Genomic DNA, 14,847 nt, shown 5'->3' on the forward strand with positions numbered 1-14,847 from the left:
AAGCGAACCCTGTTTTGTCCCTGTCTTGCTTCCTCAGAGGGACCTGCCAGAAGGCCGAACCTAAATCAAGAGTCGTAAAAAATTTCGAGAGGCTTTCTTTTTGGCCATCAATACTCCACACGCCCACGGTGACTTGGATGGTTCTATCATGTCATACTCCAGTAATGTCTCTATTTCTTTCCTACATGCCTCTGATTTGTGTCGCCCCCTCCCTGTGTGGTACCGCATTCTCTTCAAGTTCTTTTTCATGCTCAACAAAATTACAACACCCGATGTCTGCCTTATGTCTCGAAAAAATTTCCTCGTTCCGCTCTAGTACGTCTTTGATGGCTTCGAGCTGTTCGTCCGTCAACTTGCCCCTTAAATGTTCGATCTCCGGTAGGACCGGTTTATCACTCTGCATTTCATCTAGTGTGGGCCGTTCCGGAAAATTCGAAAAGCTGGATAGCCCATCGTCTGTCTCTGACTTAAGTGATTTCACAAGACCTGATGAACCTTTTATTTTCTTCAATCGTCTCAAGATACAAATTTTGTCCCTATGATTGGAACAATCAACTACTTCATTTTGTTTTGAATTTCAGTCATTTCATATCGAGTTTTAACGGGTAAAGCATATCCCAGCTTCCTCCACCTCTGTATCGTGATGGCTATATCAAGAGTATTGAACAAGACACTGACGCAGAGACCGCTCTTGGTTATCGCGAAGGATCTTCCTAAAACAGCAGCACTTTGACTATTTGGGTTTGGGACTACACATACCTGCTTGTTGTCACCTAGTTCATTGTAATTTTTCATTCGCAAACTTACAATTGCCGCTTCGTTCGCCTTCAGCCTCACCCTCCTACTCAAGAATACCGGTACTTTTTTCAATCGCCATTATTAAATTTACCGGTTTAATTGCGTACCTCCTATCGGGTTCCGTATCCTGAACATCGCATTGTTTAAATCAATTGTTACGTCCAAGTTCCTGATGAAGTCTCTACCTAAAATGAACTGGTCAGACTCATCTAGGTTTTCTACCACAAGAAAGCTCATCCACAGATTGCGTTCCCCCAGATTTAGGGCTATTATTGGTGTTCTGCTTAGCACCTGCAGCGCCCCTTTGTTAGCAGCTGACAACCGTATTCTCGAGTCTATCAAGTCATCTTTGTTGAAACCCATTCGTTCCCAAGTTTCGATTGGTATTACACTCAAGACCGCTCCAGTATCGAGCAACCCGCGCAACTGAGTCTTCTTGCCACTTATGTCAAGCACATGTGCTGATACGTCTGCCTCTGTCCCGATGTGCATTGCATCTTCCTTCAGCATGGCACAGTGTCCATTCGATCTCACCTTTAGTTCTTCTTTGCCCACGTAGATCTGCCCCACTAGATCTTCATCACTTGTTATCATTGTTTTCGTGTAGATGTTTATCCCATCTATATTCAACATCACCTCATGCGGACCATAAGCTTCTGTATATCTGTTGTCCACACGGACCGACTTGCTGCCACCTCTCGTGAGTAGCGCCCTCAAGGCTCTAGAAGTCGTCTGTGGGCTTATCGCACTCAAGTAATCTGCGTATACGTCGATGTGCATTATTGTCTGGTCGCTGGGTTCGCTTAAGTTCCTTGTCACCTCATGGCCACCTACAGTGATTATTGACATTATCCTGGCTCCGATTTTCGTTATGCCGAATGGCTTTCCCGTCACAATTTTCAGAGTGTTGCAATTTCCGCTCTTTGTCGACCCTATAACAGCTTCTGGCACTGGCACCGAGCAACTTAACGTCTCATTCAATCTCTGTCTGTCGATCTCTTGCTTCATCCGTTGCTCTATTTCCTTCGTTGCTAGGTCCTGTTTCACCTTGTTGATCGCCTCTGACGCCGCTTTCTCATAATTTATCTCTAGGGCGTTCCTGGCCGTGGCTTCTATCGCACTTTTAACTTGCGTTACAGCCTTCACTGTCTTCGTTGGCAGTTCCGTACTTGGTGCTTCCAAGTTTTTTGTTTCAAACTCAGTTTGTCTATTTCTCTGATTCTGCACCGCCGCTAATGCCAATTTATGTTTGGGGTGACTCTGGTTCTTGACTGCCTCCCAAAACAGAGGACAGTCCATCCTGAAGTGCCCCTCCTGATTGCAGAAGAAGCATCTTGCACCTATTTTGATGATTAAGCCACTATAGTACTCGTGTTCTTCATCTGGCTCATATCTTCCTCATCTGGTGCATATCCCAGACTCTTCATGCCCTGCTTGTATGTTGTGCAATCCGCCACGTAATGATCAGCTGACCCGCAGTTAGCGCATGATCTACGTTTGTCCATGTCATCTCTAGGCTTGTACCATGACGACCTTTTTTGGTTGACATTCCCCTTGCATGTTCCTGTTATCCGAATATGTGTATTTCTTGGGCTTCATTAGCATGTACTCCCTTGACTTGTGTCTCATCTCTTCTGGAGTCGGTGCATTGTCTTTTGACAATGTATAGTACGTTGCTAACAAGTTTGTTCTCAAGTCATCACTTTTTACCCCATCAATGAACTTTGAGGCGATGCTAAAGTTTCTTCTGTTCGTTGAATCTTCAGGATCGCTTCTTCGTCTCAAGCTTTCGAGATCATCTAGGAACCGATCAATCGATTCATCGTCCCTTTGCCTTCTCTTTTCAAATCGCATCATCGCTTGATGACCCTTCATGCCTGACCCGAATCAATTCAACAATATCTCGAAGATTTTATCCGCAGTGTCGCGTTCCTCTTCCTTCTTCGCAGCCACGCATTTCAACGCCGTGCCTTCTAAGTTGCTGAGTATCGCTGTGCATGCTTGTCTCTCATCGTTCAAGTTGTCTTGTTCCAAGTGTAATCTCATGACTTCTAACCAAGTATCAATGCACCCGTCTGAATCATCCTTGAATTCTTTCCGTTTTTTGAAAGTTTTCCTGGATTTGTTACCTCCTCTGTCACTCGAGTCGGTGTTCCCCGTGGCGAAGGCTTCCAATGTCCTGTTCATCATTTCCCAGGTGCTTGCCCACGTCATAGCATCCGGACCCACGTTAATGTGAGTCGTGGAATCCCCTGGACCACTCGTCTTTTTTGCTGTTCCATTCTTCATAATTGCTTTGCCCCCCCCCGCTGCTGTGCTCGCGGCATCCCGGGGTAATGGTAACGGTGTTGATTGCAGTTTGTTCCGTTGTGGTTCCACGAAATCAACTCTGTTGCCTTGCGTTCGATCCGCTGCGGGCCTGTCCTGTGACGTAGAGTTTCTCAAGATGGCGTTTAGTTTTTCCTGTATTGCACATGAACTCTCAGCCTGGTCCCTACTCATTGTGTCCATTCTCGTTTCCAGACTCCTCAACTGGCTGTTCACTGCGTCATACCGTTGCTTCATCTCTTGCATGTCTCTTTTGATGTTCTTGCCTCGCTCTCCATCAGTGGCATCTACTTTGTCTGACATCTGTTGAAGCTTTTCCTCTGTCACTTTCGCCAGGTTGAAATAGTTGTCCAGGTACTCGTGTTTGTTGTACCTTAATTCTTTCTTTATCACCTCTCTATCCTCCTCGCTGTGCTTTAGTCTCTCGTCGATCTGATCTAGCTTCGCCATCAGATCGCCCAGCTCGAGAGAAGTTGTTGTTTCATGGTCAGCTGTTGCCCTGTTGTTGGCTGCTGCTCCCAGTTTGACCTGGTCTTCGTCTTGGTCGGTCTCTGTCGTTTTTGTGGAAACTGTTCCGAATGTTTTGCCTTTCTCGGTTTTCGGTTCCTCCGTCACTATGTCTCTTGATTTCATCCCGACCATCATTGCCAACCTTTCAGTAAATGACGTTCTTTTTCCTTGAGACTCTTCCCTTACCGTTTCTGGCGTGTTGTCCGTTGTGTCCTCCACAGTGTCTATCGGCGAGAACTCTATCGACTTTTGATTTGGTTCCTTTGCATTCGGCATCGGTGTCGACTCCGTCGTCTTCTTCTCCACCTCATCCACACTCTGGTCTGGTGTTTCTAGGTCAGTCTCATTGGCGGGTTCCGCTTGTTTCCCTTCCGCGCCCTCTTTTGTCTTGTTCTCTCTAGTACTCCTTGTGTTGACCATGCTAACTGAAAAGTTCTTCTTTGTTCTTCTTGGGCCAACCGATGTCATTTTTCGTAGCGACGAGTTATATTTTGTCTTTGATTCTGTACCTCTTTTTGATTCGATGCTAAATTTGGATATCCGCTTCTGATAACCGACGCGTGTAAGAATCTAATGTAACTAAATCGACGATGCCGATCAATTAGTTACTCTAATGAGTCCCCCCTTTTTACACTTTACAACCACCAACCTCTAACCTAACCAGCCCCCCTTCTAACCTCCCCCCTCTTTAGCCCTCTTTTAAGCCGAAAATTCCCTTAAGCGCCGGGTGCTAAACCTCTCGAGAGAAAACCGTAGACCTGTTTCCAGGCCTGCTTGAGTAAAACCTTCCTCAAAACAATGGGGTTCCGCTCATCCAATTTTACACTTATTTCCTATAATAAAATGTGGATTTTAAGGATACCCGTTTGTCCAACTTGAGAACACCCCTGTGCGTCCTCCTCTTGTTATACCGGTCCCGTGCTGGTTTTGCCCCTTGACGTGCACTGCACTTGACACCAGCACCACCTTCCCACTTGCCTGGTTACCTCTTCCAGTCAAGTCTCCTAGCGGTTCAGCTCAATCCTTGTGAACCACTTTCCCACTCGGCTGGTCACCTCTTCCAGTCAAGTCTCCTAGTGGTTCAGCTCAATCCTTGTGAACCACTTTCCCATTCGGCTGGTCACCTCTTCCAGTCAAGTCTCCTAGTTGCCCAGCTAAGTTGCAAGCTATCTAAAAACCCTTAACAACGCCCCCCACTTGGGCACCTTATTGAGGTTGCTGGATTAGATTGCTAGGTTGATCGAAACGATCGGTCTTATAAAGCAGTATGGGTATACTATTTAATTAATATAAAAGTTTGATCCAACTAATCTGGCGTCAAAATTACTGTCATTTTTGTTTTATGGCTTTTGTTCCTTTTTCTATTCTTTTTTCTTGTTTTTGTTTCGCTTTTTGTCTTTTTGCTCGTGTTTTTGTCCCCCTAGTTAACCCCCTTACTCGGTTAGCTAAGCCTTGTTCGGAGAGCGTATCAGGAAGTTTTCTCGAGTTTTCTTAAAAAGCTATCACGGTACAACCGGAAGGTTTGCACGTTCCCCCTGAACCGTTTCACCGGTACTCTAGAATGGGCATGTAGCCCGGAGCTGCGTCAAGTGGGTTCGACTCCGTAGTCATGATGTCGTAAAAACACCCAGGAGCACCATAAAAACACCATGTAACAGTCGCCTACTTCGGTCACATATGAGGCTTAAGAAAAATAGGCCCTATAACCATTGGCTCAGGAGTCAGGGACACTATCTCTTGTGTTTTTCTACCTCAAAACGGTCGGAGCCAATTCGGTTCACTTGCGACATGCGACTAAAACCCGTTACAGCTTCAAGGCCACTACCAAAATACCCCCACTCTAGAAATTAAGAAAACAAGATACTTAGGTCTCAAAATACCCAAAATACACAAACGCCGTTAAAAACAGGGTCGGAACAATCCGTTAAGTTACTTTTTATTGGACAATGGAACTTTGATCCGTTTCAGATGGATCATTCTAAAACTCGCCTTACCTCAACATACTTATCATAAAACACACTCGGGAAAATTAAATTAGGTACTCACATAGCAGCACACTTGAGAATCAGAGTAATTAAGCTATTTGTAACTCTAGCATAAATACGATTGAATATAACTCCAGAAGTTTTCTATCAATGAATTCCAATCAAAGGAAATGAGTTTTAACTTGAGAATATAGTTTTGGGTCTGAACCACTGGGAGACTTCAGTTGTCTACCTTTCCACTGAAGGTTCACTCTGGTTCAGCTGAATTTCGATTTTTTTTCGTAATCCCTCTGTCTCCTATATCAAGATAGGACAGCTCTACTCTCGTGTTTTTTTACTATAATCTCGGAAATTGCGAATAGCATTTTCCCGCTGTTTTTTCTGTCACTTTCCCGCAATTGCGATTCGGTCGTTCTGATTTTATTTTTGATGTTTTCAGTTGTCGCGAGAAAGTTGAGCATGACAGGCTCCATTCGAATTTTTGAAAAATTGAACTTCATCCCAAAACCACGTATTTCGTATTCCTCAAGGTCAAACTTCCAGATATGACTGACTGGCACAATTCGAAATTGCGGGATCTGCATTTTTGTCCATTCTGGTCGAATGTCACAGAGTCCGGACGAAGAGCTGTCTTGTCTCTTTCAGGAAGGCTGGTCACTTCGTTCCAACACCCTTCCTGGTACTCAGGAATCTCCTTGTAACGATTGTAGCGGCACAATCGTTACAACTCGGAATGGTCGTAAATCACTATATTTTCTCAGCTCGTCATTTTTTTTCGTCCGACTCTTCTGTCTCAGAATATTGCTGTTCTGTCTTTTCGCAGTTTTAAATTGTCGCGAAAAATAAAATCGTTACGTGTCTTTCACGCCCAAATCGAAAATTTAAAAATTAGCATGTCAGGCCAAGTTAACCATTCCTGAGTGGTTTAAGCACCACTAATTCGTTAAAATCGTTAATCTTCTCAGTCAGATGCTAGAATAAAAATTCGAATTCGAACTGCATTTTGATACATTCTGGTCGAATGTCACAAGATATGACCGGTTCCGTAAAAAACGAACCTAAATTTTAGTGTATTTTAAAACATCTGATTTTTTTAAATGGCAAACGGCTATCTGCATTTCACGGCTATTTTACGGTTGCATTGTATTTCATTTGTATTTTATATTTACGGAAACAAATTTCACGTTTAACAAGCTGTTTTTCGCTAGTTTAGTTAAATCGTATTTTTTTTTGTTTTAATGACAATATTTTGCATTTCAGAATGAACCTGTTTTACGTCATTTATTTGAGTCTGGCATTAACTATTGTATTTTGCAAAGACTATGAATTCACTTTCGAGGTACCAGACAATAAAGAGCAGTGCTTTTATGAAGACATAGACCTAAACCAGGAAGTCGAAGTCGAGTTCCAGGTCCTTGTTGGTGGAAAAAACGATATAGACATGGTTATTCACGGTCCTGGACAGACACTCATTCAAACATATAGAAGGAAGCAACAGGAAACCTACAAATTTAAAACAGTTGATCGAGGGCAATACGTATTCTGCTTCAACAATGAGTTTTCATCCTTCACCCACAAAGTCGTCTATTTCTACTTAGGAATTGGCGAAGAAGAGTCGTTAACGGAAGAAATGTCCGTCAAAGCAACTGCCTTGACACAAGTAATGCTTAAATTGTTAAAACGAAGAAAACAGAGTTGTTTTTCAACGCGGATGGGATGGGGCGGATTCTCAAAAACTTTTTTTGAAAGGTTTTTTGAGCTTTCCTAAATTTTTTTAAAGACCCCTGTTTGAGCAAATTGTCTGCGCCGCAAGCAAATTTTTGAAAAAACAGGCCAAAAAAGGCGTTTTATGTCTACCAAAAAATTGCGTTTTCGGCACGCGCTCACACCTCAAAAACTTATTGTAGTGGCGCGAAAGGCACCTTTAGAAAATTTAAAGGTCAGTCAGGGCGTCTATCCCGCTAAATCTGCCCCTGACTATGAGTTTGTATCAGATACTGATTGACGCGCTCTTTGGAACTGTAACAGAGCCTTTAGTTTTAAGCTCTTTCTGTTCAAAACGCCATTTCACAAGTTAATTAGGCTCGCGATTAGCAAGCGTTTTCAAACCGGAACATTGACTTTTCGGGTTAACAGAATCATTTGTATCTTGGTTCTCAATTAATTCAAAGTTCCATGCCTTTCCGGCCAAATTAATGTGGAGGTAACGAATATGCCTGGGACAGCCAACTGCCTGGGTTCGAATATTATTAGGTTCTTTTTCTTTCTTAAACGGGAAATATTCTGTTTCAAATAAAATTGTCGGCCGATTATTTGTCTGCTTATCTTTTGTCGGCTTAGTTGTCTTATCTTGGAATCGTTTTTTTTTGCTGCACACATATTTCTATAACCTTGCTGTTAATGATGGATTGACTCGTACAATTTCATATTTGTAGCCTTGAGTTCGTATTTCCTTTGTTTTTTTGTCATGCTAAAAATTGATCTGCCCAAATTATTTCGGCCTATTTTTTATCGGCTCAATGACCTTATTTTGGGTGTTTCAAGGGAAACACAATTTTAAACTCCCGTCAGCCTTTTTCAAATTGGTTGTATGTTTATCAATTGGTTAGTTGATTTTTTTTCGTTATGGAAAATTATTTCCAAATGTCTCTGGAAATTTTTTAGTTTTTCTCAGAAGTTTTGACTGATTTTAAAAAGGGCTATCAATCAGGGGGTATCTTTTCTCTAAAACTAACCTCTCAAATCTGATTTTATGGTTTCAATTGAGATAACGGGTAGTGGAAGCTCCACTGCATTAGCGGCCACTCACAATGTTAATTACACTAAAAGTTATCGCTCTCGGAAATGTTTTGTTTTGAACGTTTTTAAACTTTTTGAAAATTCTCGTTAACTACATAGCCATATCTGAGATTTTGGGTTCAATTCAAAGAACGGGTTGTGGGAAGCTGTTGTTGTTGATGTTATTGCTCCGTGGACTGTTCGGAGAATATCTCCGCGAGTTCTTCTACGACTAGTAGGGGATTTTTCCACAAATGTTCAATGGTGGCAGATAAAGGGTTGGCCGGGCAGTTGAACAGATGTTGGCAGTCTTCAATGCTGGAGTTGCATTTGCTGCAGAGCTCTGATTTAAGGTCCGGTTGTAGTCTTTGTCTGGTTTGGCTAGTTTCCATGAGAAACCTGATCTAAGCTGTCGTAGCGGCTGAGTTCTTCTTCATCTTTCGAAATCCCAGGAAGGGGTCTTTTCAAAACTCCGTTGTGCTGGCTTTTGGCTCTCTCTTCGGCAACTGCATGTGTGTGTAGATGTTTCAGTTTCTGTTCAAGATCGTCTGTAAGGAAACTAGCGACTTCCTCACTTTAACTGGCATGCAATTTGGCTGTCCGTAAAGCAGTGTTCTGAATCATTTGAAGTTTCTGTTGGTTGGTTTTACTGATTATTGGTGTCCAGGCAGGCTAGGCGTAGTCAATACACGATCTTCCGATGGCACGATAGGTTATCAGTTGTGTTTCTTTATCTTGCCCCCAGTCAAGTCCAGAAAGCGCGGAGTGCGTTGTTTCTTGCTGCTTCTTTCTTGCAGACGTTGGCTGTGTGTTGTCCGAAGATCAGTATGGTGTCGTACGTCACTCCCAGTAGTTTTGGCGTCCTTTCAAGCTTCAGCTCATTTTGTGGGAAGCTCATTTGCATATGCGACTACGCCCAAATATTTTGTTTTTCTGACGATTTGTGTTTGAAAGCTTTTGACTTTTCTCGAGAACTACCCTCTCAAATCTGATGTTTTGGGTTAAATTGAAATCACAGGTTGCGTGAATCTCTGCATAATTGGTTACGCCTTTTTTTTTTTAAAATATTTGACTCTAAGGAAAAACTACCGTGCCAACTCTCAGATTTATTGTTCAATTGAGAAACCCCGTTTTTGGGATTTTTTTTTCTGCCTAAGAGGCCACAACCTGCTGGCTGCAGTTAAAACTTATGGATTTAAGAAAGTTTTTGCACCGTTTTTTTAAAACTTCTTAAATTTCAGCCCCGAATCTGTAGTAGTTACAGAGAAATCAACAAAAAAGGCGAGGAAAAGGTTTCTTAACTTCATCGGTTGAAAAGCAAGAGTTTCTTTTTCTGTGTCCTGTGACTGTACATATGTACTGTAGGCCTAGTAACCGTTCAAATTGTTTTTTTTTCAATTTTGATGTAATTCTTGCATTAATTTTTTTCTTGACATGATTTCCTCAAAAGGCACTTTCATAAGAGACACATTGAGATAAATCGTTCAATATTATGGCTAGAACGAGTTTTTGAAACCAATTTGTCAACATAGTGGCTTTCGTCTCTAGCTTTTGTGACGGCTTTTGAGGGATAGTTTGCCATGCTACTTGTATCGCTAGGGGGCGAGCTCTTTACCTATGTTTAAATGCGTTCATTTTTAGATTGAGTCCTCCTGTGTGTCGATACATGAGTCCATGAATGCAGCCAAGGATTATCAGACAGACTATCGACTAAGGGAGTATAGAGGACGCACTTTGGCCGAAATGCTGAATGAGCGAGTGCAAGTCTGGTCCGTTGGTAAGTCGTGTGAAATGTGATGTTTGTTGTAATAGGTATAGGAAATACACGGTTGATCTATATAAAATATTGAGTACTGCAAATACTCCGTCGCCAATAAAAATTGTAGATTTGTCAATAATTTCTACCCTGCTCTGATCTCTGTCTAATTATTTTTTTTACTTTTAAATAATTTCATTTTATGCCCGTCAATTGGGAACGCTTGGAGGATCTGTTGATCTCGCTGCTTGTCCTTTCCGATTTTTTTCTTTTCCTTGTTCTTCAACACTTTTTACACTAGCTATCAGCGTAGTGTATTATTACGACCCTTTTTTTTCAACCTAACTGGCAAATAAAATTGTTCATTAAAAGTGTTCATTTATTTTGAAATTTCACCCAAGCATTAGAAATTGTTCAGCATCTGTTCTCTATTTTTGGCTAGTGTTGGGTACCTATTAAGCGTCTTTGGCCGGGTGGTTGGTGTGTGAGACTGTTAATCGCTAAGTCGCAGGCTCAAATCTCAGACATAGCCGAGTTTATACTAATTCGAGGCTTATTTCTAATTTTTCTTATTGCATTTTAAAGAGCTGCTTTTTGCCGTGTCCTCGCTATTTTTGGCGAAGCGAAGCTTCGCCTCTGCGTTATAGTTGCCACAGATTGTGTATAACCATCAATTTACTTGTTTTTTTTTAAAATCGAAAACGCGACAAATGTTTTTTTTTTCAGGAAAAGTCTAAAAATTTGTTCAGGCTCAAATTCACTTTTTCGCGGTTTGAGTTTTGATTTTAACAATCTTAGTGAATTAATGTGTTGTTTAGGTGAATGTATAGCTCTAGTGGTGCTATCTCTAATGCAAGTGCTGATCGTCCGATCATTCTTCAGAGGGAAACCAAACCGAGCACCTCCTAGATTCTAAGCACCACCGCCAAGCAACTTCCTTAGACCAGGACACCCAAACGGAACTAAACAACAATTAACGAAAGTCATGTCTCCTGAAAATCACCGCGAAGCCAACTCGATTGAAACAACAAAGACAAAATGCAAAAAAAATAGATAATCAATTAGCTTCGGTGTTGAGGTAGCTTCACCTCAAAATTAAGCTACATTTCAAACGGGCAACAATGATGCGCACGTGCTTTTATTGTTTATCTGGGAGTTCAGTCAGATAAATCTTCGATCATCAATAGATCAATTATATAAATTACTATCAAGCAGACAAACGCAAGACAAAATTTTCTTGAAAAAAGTAACCTGCTCGCTACATGAAAGTTTCTTTCAATCAACTTTTTTGTCGGATTGGGATTAAGTTTGTCTGCTTGAAAACTGCAGTTTTTTTCCAATTTCATTCGGTTTCAACATCTCATCTTGAAGCGTATTTCCATTTAGTATTGTTTACTTAATTATTTCCTCATTTCGTTTTCCGCTAGCTCTTTATACTTCGTGTTAATAGGGGCTTACTGCAATACAATGTTGTCGTTGCTTTATCAATGAAACTTTTATATGTACAAATATACAGCTAAAATTTCAAATTATTGTATAAAATGCGCTAAATATTAATGGTTTTCTGAAATCGAATTGATGTTAAACGAAGGTATTTCTTTAATTGAAGAGAAATTAGGTCGTTCGTTGTGCTGATTACACATGCGAGTTTTGTTTGTTCAGTCAGCTTTTTTCCTATCTAAATATCACTTGACGAGTTTTTAAGAGTCGCTGAAAGTAGTTCAGATTCTGACATAGGTCGCGATGTTTTTTTGGTCGTTTTTTTTCAGCGAAAGTCTTAAAGTTTGTTCAGGCTCAAATGTACTTTTTCGCGGTTTGACTTTTGATTTCTTTTTAAGCTCTGTCCCTTTACGTTGAAGGCAAACTCCACTATCGAACAGCAAAAGTTTAAAGATCAAGAAAAACGAGATCGACTACTAGTTGACTTCAGTCAAAAATTATTTATGTGTTCTGAATTCAATAATTACTCAAGTTTTCTGAATTCCCAGCAGGATAAAAAAATTACTATTGATGCCGTTTTCTCTAATTTGGATAACTTAGCGAAAGAAGTGGTTGGTTTTTCCTTTTTTTCCCTCACATAGTCAGGTACCATAAATATTCATCGGAATGGGTCTGGTTATATATCATCTTAAAGCGTTTTCAGTCTTGATTTGATTAAAAAAAGTTTCGCAGTGTTCCGAAAATACGGCTTGAAATTTTTGGTATAATTTCGAGCAATTGAATCGAGCGAGAAGGCTAGTTTTATTTAAGTTTAGTTTCGATGCTTTTTTATCATTCATTTGTCTCACTTCTTGGCGATATTTCTCTTAAGGAATTTTTATTCAATACTAAGTAGAAAACTTTTTGATAGATCAGTTTTTCGATATTTTTTCATTTAAAACAATTTTTTTCTTTCCACGGTTTTATCTTTATTTCTGTCAGTTAGTTTGTTTTGCTATGTATTTGTTGTTTTAAAAGTAGTGCGAAGCTTTGCTTCGTATTTGTGTGTACAATTTCTAAAGGTGCAGGTAATTCAGTTCGAATGTTTGAGATTTTTTTTGCAATTTTCATAATTTTTTTTATTTGTCGTTGCATCTGCAAGAAATGATAGTAATTCATATTTATATCTGAATTATAATTTTTCGCCTTTGCACTTTGAGGTGTCAATAAACATGGTGAATAGTTTCCTCTAAAGGTAGTTGTTGTTGTTTTTTTCAGGAAAACTTTATTCACACTCAAATTTGATTTTCGTGTTTAGAATAGCGAAAATGCAAATGGCGCAAAAAAGTGACCGATTTTTAGTTTTGAAGCGGATTTTTCATCCAGATTTATCAAAAGGTTTGCATCATAAAATATGTGCAATAAAATCAGTCTGATTGTTTTCTTGTTTTTTTTTTATTTCAGTTCAGTGATCCTATTTTTTGCTATGGGTTATGCGATCATTTTAAAAGTGTTTAAAGCCGAAGTTTAATCCCTTTTCTGGCCCCAAAACAGCCAAAGGTTTGAAAAATGAAGCAACTTTTTTGACAGTATCACTGGTGGTTATTCATTCGGTTTCAACATCTCATCTTGAAGCGTATTTCCATTTAGTATTGTTTACTTAATTATTTCCTCATTTCGTTTTCCGCTAGCTCTTTATACTTCGTGTTAATAGGGGCTTACTGCAATACAATGTTGTCGTTGCTTTATCAATGAAACTTTTATATGTACAAATATACAGCTAAAATTTCAAATTATTGTATAAAATGCGCTAAATATTAATGGTTTTCTGAAATCGAATTGATGTTAAACGAAGGTATTTCTTTAATTGAAGAGAAATTAGGTCGTTCGTTGTGCTGATTACACATGCGAGTTTTGTTTGTTCAGTCAGCTTTTTTCCTATCTAAATATCACTTGACGAGTTTTTAAGAGTCGCTGAAAGTAGTTCAGATTCTGACATAGGTCGCGATGTTTTTTTGGTCGTTTTTTTTCAGCGAAAGTCTTAAAGTTTGTTCAGGCTCAAATGTACTTTTTCGCGGTTTGACTTTTGATTTCTTTTTAAGCTCTGTCCCTTTACGTTGAAGGCAAACTCCACTATCGAACAGCAAAAGTTTAAAGATCAAGAAAAACGAGATCGACTACTAGTTGACTTCAGTCAAAAATTATTTATGTGTTCTGAATTCAATAATTACTCAAGTTTTCTGAATTCCCAGCAGGATAAAAAAATTACTATTGATGCCGTTTTCTCTAATTTGGATAACTTAGCGAAAGAAGTGGTTGGTTTTTCCTTTTTTTCCCTCACATAGTCAGGTACCATAAATATTCATCGGAATGGGTCTGGTTATATATCATCTTAAAGCGTTTTCAGTCTTGATTTGATTAAAAAAAGTTTCGCAGTGTTCCGAAAATACGGCTTGAAATTTTTGGTATAATTTCGAGCAATTGGATCGAGCGAGAAGGCTAGTTTTATTTAAGTTTAGTTTCGATGCTTTTTTATCATTCATTTGTCTCACTTCTTGGCGATATTTCTCTTAAGGAATTTTTATTCAATACTAAGTAGAAAACTTTTTGATAGATCAGTTTTTCGATATTTTTTCATTTAAAACAATTTTTTTCTTTCCACGGTTTTATCTTTATTTCTGTCAGTTAGTTTGTTTTGCTATGTATTTGTTGTTTTAAAAGTAGTGCGAAGCTTTGCTTCGTATTTGTGTGTACAATTTCTAAAGGTGCAGGTAATTCAGTTCGAATGTTTGAGATTTTTTTTGCAATTTTCATATTTTTTTTTATTTGTCGTTGCATCTGCAAGAAATGATAGTAATTCATATTTATATCTGAATTATAATTTTTCGCCTTTGCACTTTGAGGTGTCAATAAACACGGTGAATAGTTTCCTCTAAAGGTAGTTGTTGTTGTTTTTTTCAGGAAAACTTTATTCACACTCAAATTTGATTTTCGTGTTTAGAATAGCGAAAATGCAAATGGCGCAAAAAAGTGACCGATTTTTAGTTTTGAAGCGGATTTTTCATCCAGATTTATCAAAAGGTTTGCATCATAAAATATGTGCAATAAAATCAGTCTGATTGTTTTCTTGTTTTTTTTTTATTTCAGTTCAGTGATCCTATTTTTTGCTATGGGTTATGCGATCATTTTAAAAGTGTTTAAAGCCGAAGTTTAATCCCTTTTCTGGCCCCAAAACAGCCAAAGGTTTGAAAAATGAAGCAACTTTTTTGACAG

The 14,847-nt window shown here is 39.5% G+C and overlaps 1 protein-coding gene across 1 annotated transcript; it reads left to right on the forward strand.

Annotated features, from left to right (window-relative positions):
- The first annotated feature begins 6,943 nt into the window (after nt 1-6,943).
- Nucleotides 6,944-11,749, forward strand: LOC134844181 (transmembrane emp24 domain-containing protein 3-like). The gene is made up of 3 exons (XM_063860745.1): nt 6,944-7,281; nt 10,041-10,176; nt 10,974-11,749. Exons 1-3 carry the CDS (start codon nt 7,063-7,065, stop codon nt 11,069-11,071), a joined length of 453 nt encoding a protein of 150 aa, XP_063716815.1. The 5' UTR covers nt 6,944-7,062; the 3' UTR covers nt 11,072-11,749.
- The last annotated feature ends 3,098 nt before the right edge of the window (nt 11,750-14,847 follow it).

This window comes from Symsagittifera roscoffensis, chromosome 4 (genome assembly GCF_963678635.1).
Source record: "Symsagittifera roscoffensis chromosome 4, txSymRosc1.1, whole genome shotgun sequence".
Lineage (NCBI taxonomy): Eukaryota > Metazoa > Xenacoelomorpha > Acoela > Convolutidae > Symsagittifera > Symsagittifera roscoffensis.

Bases quoted from the DNA above. Each gene is read 5' to 3' on its own strand.
- LOC134844181 (XM_063860745.1), top strand. From the start codon at position 7,063: ATGGTTATTCACGGTCCTGGACAGACACTCATTCAAACATATAGAAGG. The intron at 7,282-10,040 runs GTAATGCTTAAA...GTTCATTTTTAG, and splicing joins AAGCAACTGCCTTGACACAA to ATTGAGTCCTCCTGTGTGTC. The intron at 10,177-10,973 runs GTAAGTCGTGTG...TGTGTTGTTTAG, and splicing joins AGTGCAAGTCTGGTCCGTTG to GTGAATGTATAGCTCTAGTG.